The sequence below is a fragment of the Orycteropus afer genome, unplaced genomic scaffold (genome assembly GCF_000298275.1).
Source record: "Orycteropus afer afer isolate SDZICR_OR568_19922 unplaced genomic scaffold, OryAfe1.0 scaffold00754, whole genome shotgun sequence".
Taxonomy (NCBI): domain Eukaryota; kingdom Metazoa; phylum Chordata; class Mammalia; order Tubulidentata; family Orycteropodidae; genus Orycteropus; species Orycteropus afer.
In genome coordinates, this window is record NW_006922341.1 from 827,411 (window position 1) to 837,970 (window position 10,560).

Below are 10,560 nucleotides of genomic sequence, written 5' to 3' on the forward strand. Positions count from 1 at the left end.
CAGGGGGCCTGAGCCCCACAGGAGCACGTGGGGGAGGGCATGAAGCAGCCCTGCTGTTGACAAGCAGGTGAAGTTCAAGGGCTCAGCTCAGACACTACTCCCACCCTGGGGGTTGCTCCTGAGGGTGCCCACAGGTTGTCCACAAATGCTGACAACCAGGCCCAAGGAAGCACCAGAAGTCCACATGACAGACCTGTGCAGCCATCAGCAAGGACGGCCCAGCCGCATGGTTGTGTGGAGAGATGAGGACAATGGGCAGAGACAAGCTGCCTGAAAAGTGTGTCTGGAAGGCCCATTTAGGCCCAATGTAACCGGCTACACTGTGTTGTGGCAAAGGCTGTGGCCGGGAACAAAACCCCAGTGCCCAGCCCCACTCAGGCTGCCCCAAGGGACTTGTCAAACGTCTCCGATTTGTGAGGCCAGAGCTGGTCCAGTAGCGCAGGCTGGAGCATCTCTCTGTCCCCACTTCCAGCACAGAACGGGCTCACGGGACCCCTGAGAGCATCTGACCCAACCAGGAAGGGTTGCCTGGGGGCTGCATTTTCGTGTGGCCGTATGGGCCCCTGGGGGAAGCCAGACTGGAGTCCTTTACAAGGGACTCTCTTGAAAGATAACTTAGAGGGGGAGGGACAGCAGGGAGTCTGTGGAAATAACCCACCGCCACCCCAGGTGGGACAGGTTGGGAAGCTGGAGGTGGGCAATGCCCACAGCCTGGCCTGGGAGCTGAGGAAGCAGCCCTTTGAGGGGCCCAAAAGTCTTGAGGAGCACATCCCCCTGCAGAATGCCCCATCGAGGAGCAGTCCCTGCCCCTCCCACCCAAGGTGGACTCAGGAACAGCCACTGGGCACAGAAGCAGGGGTGGATGAGCAGGACAGGGAACTAGCATTTCAGCCGACACAGATCCCACTGGGGGGAGGAGTACCAGTAGAATGGAGTCTAGAAGGCAGGGTGGCTCGTGAGCACATGCATGTGTACAGGCATGAGTGCACGTGTGTCTGTGTGTGTCCATGCATGTGTGCATGGATTGTGTCTATGCACATATGCACATACATGTGTGCGTGCATGCATGTGCACAACACACATAAACATGTCTGTGCATGTGTCTGTGCATGTGTGTGTGTATGTGTGCCTGTGTATGCATGTGTGCATGCATGTTTGTGTGAATGCGGGTGTGCAGGTATGTGCGCATGTGTGCAGACATGCATGCATGTGTGTGCATGCATGTGTTCCTGTGCACATGTGTGTGTGTGTGCATGATGGTGCTCTTCACACCCTGAGAATCCAGCATATTTGTACCATAGCAGCCATGAGTGCGGACAGGGCACTGGGGTGACAGTGGGAGCTGGGGGTGACAGGAGCTCGGGGGGCTCATTTTTCTTCTTCAACTTCTTGCTACTATGTCAGCTTTCTCCCACAGTCACATGTTGTCTTTATGCAGAAATGGGTAGCAGCGATGGCTGCCCAGCATGGAGGGGGTAGTTAATGTCCCTGAACTGTTCATGTAAATTGCCATTTGCTAAATGGCAAACGTTTTGTCATAGATACTTGTCCACAACTGGAAGAGAAGGAGGAAGGAAAGAAAGGAGGAGGGAGGGAGGGAGGGAGGGAGTGAAGGTGGGAAGGTGGGAAGGAGGGGAGGAGGGAGAAGGGGGAGGAGGGAGGATGGGGAGGAGGGGAGGGAGGGGAGAGGGAGGGAGGGAGGGAGGGAGGGAGGAAGGAAGAGGCAATGATGCTGTCTGCACCAAGCTGGAGACAGCGAGGTGGCCAAGGGGGTTGACCATGCTGCACTTTCACTACATGGGCTGCAGAGACCAAAGGCAGCAGCCTCTTCCTTTGGTAACTGGTGTTTGGGAAAAGGGGTCCCAGGTAGTCACAGTGCTGAGGAAGTAGAGCAGCCTGCCTGGATGCCAGCATGGGTGGCCCAGTGCTCAGGGGGGAGGGGCTGTCCAGGGTCTGGCTCTGCAGGAAGCATGCAGCCCACGCCACCACACAGCCCTGGTGGGGGTCCCAGCCTCCTGGGAGTCAGCTTACCTCATCCATATCTTCCTCAGGTGTGGCTGGCGTCCTATCTGTCCTGTCCGTGTTGTAGGATGTTTCCGATAATGTTTCCGAGTCCACGGACTCCTCATCAAATCCAAAAAATGTCTCCACAACATGCTTCTGTAAAATGCAGGACATTGTGAGGAGTGGGCCGGGGCTGGTGGGACCCCAGCCCACCATCACAGAGCGGATGGATCTGAGGTCATGTCAGGATCTGTGAGGAGTGGGCCAGAGCTGATGGGATCTCAGCTCAGCATCATAGAGTGGACAGGGCCAAGGGCATGCCAGAATGCCATGAGGAGAGGGCCGGGGCTGGCGGGACCCCAGCCCACCATCACAGAGCAGACGGGGCTGAGGGCATGTCAGGAGCTGGGTCACAGGGTCGGATATGACTGAGTTGGGACAGAGGTGGGGTGGGGTGGAGGTGCACACTGGCGCCCCTCCTTCTCTGTCAGACGTGACCCTGCCTCACCATGAGCTGTGTGTCCAGGTCCACACGCACGCTGCCCAGCTTGAAGCCTGCATCCAGGGGGCAGTGGGGACAGTGACTCACAGCTGAGGGAAAGGAAGATTCTGGATAGCTGTGGTTAGGTGCCATGATGTCAGTTCTGACTCAGGGACACTATGTACAACAGAATGAAACACGGCCTGGCCCGAGGCCACCCTCACAACCACTGCTGTTTGAGCCACTGTGGCACCCACTGTGGCAGTCCATTACTGTTGGACTTCTCCTTTCTCACTGACCCTCTGCGTTACTAAGCATGATGTCCCTCTCCAGGGGTGGTCCCTTCTGATCACGTGTCCAAAGCACATGAGATGAAGGCTCACCATTCTCACTTCTAAGGAGCATTCTGGCTCTCCTTCTCAGACACCCTCGTTCCTTCTTCTGGCAGTCCACGGTGTGTTCAGTATTCTTCACCAACACCATCATTCAAAAGCATCACTTCTCCAGTCTCTGTATTTATTGTCCAGCTTTCACATGCATAGGAGGTGACCGAAAATCCATGGCTTGGGTCAGGCGCACCTTAGTCTTCAAAGTGACCTCTCTGCTTTTAATACTTTAAAGAGCTCTTCCACAGCTGATTTTCCCAATGCAATGAGTGCTGCTTCCATGGATGTTGACTGTGGATCCAAGTAAAATGAAATTCTTGACAACTTCAATCTTTTCTCCATTTATCAAGATGTTACTTATTGGTCCAGTTGTGAGGATTTTTGTTTTATGCCGAGGTGTAATCCATACTGAAGACTGTAGTCTTTGATCTTTATCAGTAAGTGCTTCAAGTCTTCACTTTTAGGAACCAAGGCTGTGTCATCTGCGTATCACAGGTTGTTAACGAGTCTTCCTCCAATCCCAATGCTGTGTTCTTCGTATAATCCAGCTTCTCAGATTATTTGCTCAGCATACAGATTGCATAAGTACAGTGAAAGGGTACAACCCTGACGCCTACCTTTCCTGATTTTAAACCGTGCAATATCTCCTTGTTCTGTTCAAATAACAGCCTCTTGGGGAAGGTTGGGCAATCTACTTCTGTAGTGATACTGCCTCAGAAACCAAGGAGGGGTCGTTATGAGTCGGATCTGACTCGATGGCGGTGGGTTTTTTTGGGTCTATGTACAGGTCCTCATGAGGACAATTAAGTATTCTGGAATTCTCATTCTTTGCAATGTTATCCATAATTTGTTATGATACACACAGTCGAATGTCTGCATACTCAATAAAACACAAGTAAACATCTTTGTGGTATTCTTTGCTTTCAGCCAAGATCTATCTAACATCAGCAATGGTATTTCTCATTCCACATCCTCTTCTGAATCTGGCTTGGCTTTCTGGCACTTCCTTATCGATGCACTGTTGCAACAATGTTTAAATTATCATTCTTCTTTGGAACAGGCATGAATGTGGATATATTCCCATCAGTTGGCCAGGTACCTGTTTTCCAAATTTCTTAGCAAAGATAAGCGAGCACTTTCATTGTTGCCTGTATTTGTGGAAACATCTCAATGGGTATTCTGTCAATTCCTGGAGCCCTGTTTTTGGCCAGTTCCTTTGGTACAGCTTGGACTTCTTCCTTCAATATCATTACTTCTTGATCATATGCCACCTCCAGAAATGGCGGAACACTGACCAATTCTTTGTGGTACAGTGACTCTATGTATTCCTTTCATCTTCTTTTGATGCTTGATTGTACTCTGGTTCTTGTGGAGATGTTTTAATTGTCTTTGGCTTCAACTTGAACTTGCACATGAGCAATTGGTGGTCTGTTCCACAGTCAGCTCCTGTCCTTGTTTTGACTGATGATATTTAACTTCTCCATTGCTTCTTTGCACAGATATAGTCGATCTGATTCCTGTGTATTCTGTCTGGTGAAGTCCACATGTACAGCCACCACTTACATTGTTGAAGAAAGGTATTTGCAAAGAATAAGTCATTGGTCTTGCCAAATTCTATCATGTGATCTCTGCCATTATTTCTATCACCAAGGCCATATTTTCCAATTATTGATCCTTTTCCTTTGTTTCCAACTCTTTTATTCCAATCACCAGTAATTATCAATGCATATAGATTACATGTTTGATCACTTTTAGATGGCTGAAATTGGTAAAAAAAAAAAAAAAAAAAAAAACCTTCAATTTCTTCATCTTTGGCTTTACTAGTTGATACCTAAACTTGAGTAACAGTCATATTAACTAGTCTTCCTTGTAGGTGTATGGATGTGATCCTATCACTGACAGCCCTGCACTTTAGGACAGATCTTGACGTGTTCTTTGTGATGATGAATGCCACGCCATTCCTCCTCAATCTGTCGTTCTCTATATAGTAGGCCATATAATCATCTGATTCGTAATGGCCAATACCAGCCAATTCCAGATCACTAATGCCTGGGATATCAATCTTCATGCATTCTACTTCATTTTTGGCAACTTCCAATTTTCCTAGATTCAGTACTTCACACATTCTACATTCTGATGATTAATGGATGTTTGGAGCTGTTTCTTCCATTTGGAGTTGTGCCCTATGAGCAAATGGAGGTCCCAAAAGCTTTACTCCACCCACAACAGCATTAAGGTCGACTCTATTCGGAGGAGGAAGCTCTTCCCCAGTCGCATGGTGAGTGCCTTCCGACCTGAGGGGCTCATCTTCCAGCATTGGACAGTGTTCTGCTGCTGCCTATAATGTTCTCACTGGAGGGGATTGTCAGGAGTAGATGGCCGGGCCTTCTGAGTCTGTCTTCATCTGGAAGCGCTGCTGAAACCTGTCCACATGGGTGACCCTGCTGGGATTTGAAACACAGGTGGCACAGCCTCCAGTTTTGATGATGCTGGGATCAGGACAGAAATTACCAGGAATAGGCCAAGGCCGACAAATGATCTGGTGTCCAGAATCCAGCCACAGGGCTGGGACCAGACTGGCAGGCCTGAGTCAACGCCTCACCTGCAGCACTGAGAGTAAATTCTGTAACTTTTTATGCCAGGAAAGTCGGGACTTGCAGGAATAGCAGGAGGATGCCCCCAGCCTCACATCCAGCACTGGACTGGGAGCTGGTTTGGATGTTCAGCACATTGGCCCCCAGCCCCTCTCTGGCACACCGTCCACCCCAAACACCACAGGATGCTGAGATTTCCTCACTCATTCACCCACTCACTCATTCCTTCATTCACTAGACACTGACTGGATGCCTTCCCTGGGTCACTCAGTCAGGCCTGGGTCACAGACAATCCAAACCAGACACGGTCCTGCCCATGGACTCCCGTCCTCCAGGGAACAAAAGACACCAAGCTCCACAGCAGTGTCTGCGTTTCAGGAACGTTGGCTTTTTCTTCCTTCAAATAGGATTTGATTTTGGTTTTATTTGGTTTCATAATTCATGAATCTTCCCACAATCACGAGACAGGAGCCGCAACTCCAACACTCTGTCCAGCTACTCTGTGCTGCGTGCTCCCACACTTCCCACAGGCCCTCACCCCACACACCCCACACGAGCCTGGAAGACACACCACACATGCCTGCACCCCACACATGCTCATAGCCCGCATGCCCTGCACACACCAATGCACATGCCCACATGCCCACACACACCCATACACACCCCACACATGCCCATCCCGCACAGGCACCCATGCCCTGCACACACACACACACACCACACATGCGCCTGCATCCCACACACGCCCATACCCACACCCCCACACCCTCGTACACACACCGTGCACCTGCCCACACCCCACATGCATCCACACACTGCACATGCCCATATCTGCATGTGTTTGAACCCACATGTGCCTGCACCCATGTGCCTACACACACCCTCACCTTGCACCTGCCTACATCTCACACACACTTGCACCTTGAACACACATGCACTGGCATGCACCTGACAGCCACCTGCACCTCACAGTCACTGAGCACTTCCTGCCACAGGACCCTGGCATGCCATGTGTCTCTGCCTGGATGTGTGTCCCCTGGCACATGGATCTGTCTTTCTCCTTTGGGTCTTTGCACAAACGCAACTATCAGCAGACTCCCGAGCACCATCTAAGGCACTCTGTGCTCCCTCACTCACGGTCCTTGCAGCTCTGACCAGTGTGTGACACAGGCACTTTGCACATGCGTCTATTTCCTGCCACGCCCTTTCCTCACGCAGCTTCATGGGGGTGGGAACGGTGGCTCTGTTCACCCTGCAGCCCGGGGCCAGCACAGCACAGGTCCTAGTGCAACACTGGCTGTGAACAAGTTCAAAGCCAGACCAGCTGTCTGTCTACAAGCAGTTCAAGCTTGTGAATGACACCGTTCTTTTTCATTTGACTCCGGGCCTAATTACCCGATGACCTTGCTTTGAGCCCTCTGGAGATGCTCGTTAGGTGCTCATTACCAAGCCCTAACGTGGGCATTAACTCCAGTCCACGCAGACAAGGTTGAAGGCACCTGTAAACAACCCGGCCCAGAACCAGGGCCGCCTGGCTGCTAACACAGCCCTGGGGACACAGGCTCCCAGAACCAGCCACAGAGAGCACGGAGCGAAGACTACAGGGATGGCAGATGCTAAGGGGCAGCAACAGGGGGGGGTGGGTCCATGACGACCCGCCTCTGCCACGACTCCAGCATCTCCCTCACCACAGCATCCCCCTCCGCCAAGACCCCAGCATCTCCCTCTGCAGTGACCCCAGCATCTCTGTCCGCTGTGACCCCAGCATCTCTGTCCGCTGTGACCCCAGCATCTCCCTCCCCCATGACCCCAGCATCCCCCTCCCCCATGACCCCAGCATCCCCCTCTGCAGTGACCCCAGCATACCCTTCTGCCACGACCCCAGCATCTCTGTCCGCTGTGACCCCAGCATCTCCCTCTGCCATGACACAGTATATCCCAAACACCATTTACTTTGTAACATTCAGACTAGGTTAGTTTGCTTCTTTAAGGGTGACTTATTTAAACATTGGTGTGTAGGAAACTAAAATGTACTACAAATGTTTATGTCCTTATTAATGGAAATAAAACAGAGAAAGACATTTTACATAGGACTGTAAGACATAAGGGAGCTCTGGTGGCACAGTGCCTAAGGCATCTGACTGCTAACCGGAAGGCTGGTGGTTCAAACCCACCAGCCACTCCTTGGAAGGAAGGTTGGGCTATCTACTTCTGTAGTGATACCGCCTCGGAAACCCAAGGAGGGGTTGCTATGAGTTGGAGATGACTCCACGGCAGTGAGACAGTGCTCTGTATGTAAACCATGGACTGCAATGAGTAGCAGTGTATCAACGCTGGGTTGTCTACTGTAACAGACCTGCCCCAGGAGGGGGATGTAAGTGGTAAGGGTGAGCAGAGAGAGGGGTATTTGGGAACTCTGTGTTCTGCATAATTTTTCTGTAAACCAAGGACTACACTCAAAAATAAAGGGCATTTTAAAAAGATATTCTTATGTTTAAAGTGAAATGTGGACTCTGCCTGCTCAGAGGACAACACCTGCTTACCCTGCACCTTCAAACTGCGACAGCTCACCATCTGCTAAGAAGAAATACAAGAAGACCCTTCTGGAAAACCATGCACCACTCGTTTGGCATGAGGTGCGGCTTGAAAACAGCACAAAGAGGATGCTAACAGGCTCCAATCAACGGCTCGGAATTCCCAGGGCATCCCTGGAAGAAGGTCTAAACATCAATTTCCGGCTTGCTCATGCTGGGTGTCCACAGAGGAGAACCCACTCTGCTCCCAAGTCTTTACAGCCCAGTTTCCACCAGCTCCTTCCTACAAACCAGGCAGCTTTTACAAACGCTGCTTTGTCAAAAATGATTAAAAGGAAATGTGTTTCCTTTGTGGACACTTTAACTATCAGATGTGCTCATTCAGCAGGTTCCACAGGACAAAAAGAAATTAGGAGATGCCGCGGAACAAAGGTCGTCAGCGAGCCCAGACGCCCTCCACCCCTCTTTGCCCAGGTGCCGCTTCCAGCAGCATCACCGGTGACAAAAGGGGCTTCCCAGCCCCCACGCTGTCCCTCCTGCACCCCCACTGCCAGCCACCACACTGTCCGTCCCTCACCCGCTGTCCCCAGCCCCCACGCTGTCCTTCCTGCACCCACAGTCCCCAGCCCCCAGTCACCACACTGTCTCTCCTAAACCCCCAGCCCCCAGCCCCCACACTGTCCCTCCTGTACCCTCACCCCCCCCGGGTGTAACCTTCGTGCTTGTAGGTCATCTCCTGGCAGCCGGAGAAGTACAGACAGACCAGCGCACAGAGGCAGAGGAAGAAGGAGAAGTACAGCACGAACAGCAGGTACTCCATCACCCGCTCCGGCCCCCGTGCCGTGCTCTCCTAGTGGCCGTGCCCGCTGAGGTTACAAACAGCATCAGTTCTTCAGGCCCCTCTGAGAGCACCCCTTTCTGCCTCCGCCAGGCTGGCAGCTCCAAGCTCCCTTGGTCTGTGTGCTGTGCAGTCAGAGCCCAGCCACCCAGAAGGGCCCCTCGATGAAAGGGTGCCGGCTCCGGGGGGTCCTGGACGTGGTGACGCCAGCCACAGTGAACTGCTTCCAGGGCAAGGCTGGCACACTGTCACCAAGGGTGGCTTGCGAGCTGGGTTATCCTTGGGGACGTTCCTCCCAGTCCCAAGCCTGTGTAAGCCTGGCACCTGTTGTCAACACCGTCCCTCAGCCCTGAGTCCCCAGGAGCAGCACTAGCAACGGTGACTCCATGCAAGCCTCCTCCTCCAGGCACCTAAAATGGGAGGTGCTGTCCATGGTGGAGATGATCTCTGCTGGGCCCCAGTCACACCCCGCCCCTGCAGGGTCCCTGACTCAGCAAAGGCACTGGCATCTCTACGATCATTTCCCTGCGTCTCTACGATCATTTCCCTGCGTCTGACCATCATGCTGCGGAAACATACCATTACTGAATGGAAAAACCACAATCCCACCTCCAACCCTACATGGGGCATCTCCAAGAGAACCGCCCCCCACAGGGCCCATCTGGGGCCACAGAGGCTACAGGTACAAATGCACAGATTTCACCACAAAAAGTCCAATTCCGGACTTCAGTAGACACCAAAACATTAAAAGGCAAGGGACAACATGCAAGAGAAGAAATGTGCAAGTCATGTCTGTACACGTAATCCGAGCAGCTGGACTACATGAAAAAGAGCGTGGCATCAGGGTGGGCAGAAGACTCACTGACAACCTGCAACGTGCAGATGAAGGAGCTCTCATGGTGCAGCACCAGGCATCTGACTGCTAACCGGAAGGTTGATGGTTCAAACCCACCAGCCACTCCACGGAATGAAGATGGGGCCACCTGCTTCTGTAAAGATCTACTGCCTAGGAAACCCAATGGGGGTTGCTATGAGTCAGAATCAACTCCATGGCAGTGAGTTGGGGATTTTTGTTTTTTGTTTTTTGATATGCAGATGATACAACCTTGCTTGCTGAAAGTGAGGATGATTTGAAGCACTTACTGATGAAGATCAAAGACTACCATCTTCAATACGGATCACACCTCAACGTAAAGAAAATAAAAATCCTCACAACTGGGCCATGACAAATGGAGAAAAGCTTGACGTTGTCATGGATGTCATTTCACTTGGATCCACAATCAATGCCCAGGGAAGCAGCAGTCAGGGAATTCAGAGATACGCTGCACCGGGCACATCTGCTGCAACAGACCTCTTTCAAGTGCTGAAGAGCAAAGACATCTCCATGAGGACTCAGGGGCGCCTCACCCAAGCCATGGTCTTTTCAGTGGCCTCATATACACGTGAGAGCTGGGCAATGAATAAGGAAGGCTGAAGAGTCAATGCCTTTGACTTGTAGTATTAGAGAAGAACATTGAACACAGCGCAGGCTGTGGGTAGAACAAGTAGACCTGCCTGGGAAGAGGCAGGGCCGGAATGCTCCTCAGATGTGAAGATTCATCTCTCATGGTTCAGACATGTTATCAGGAGAGACCAGTCCTTGGAGAAAGACATTAACACCTCCCAAAAAAACCCACTGCCATACTTTAGTTAGGAGGGGCTGGCAAGATGGCAGACTAGGCAG

At 51.8% G+C, this 10,560-nt stretch overlaps 1 protein-coding gene across 1 annotated transcript in view; it reads right to left on the bottom strand.

Annotated features, from left to right (window-relative positions):
- Positions 1-10,560, bottom strand: part of JAKMIP1 (janus kinase and microtubule interacting protein 1) — a 71,643-nt gene that overhangs the window by 30,602 nt on the left and 30,481 nt on the right. Inside the window, exon 7 of the mRNA XM_007957507.1 lies at positions 2,032-2,160. Coding sequence (XP_007955698.1) covers positions 2,032-2,160 — 129 coding nt within the window. The remainder of the gene's footprint in view (positions 1-2,031; positions 2,161-10,560) is intronic.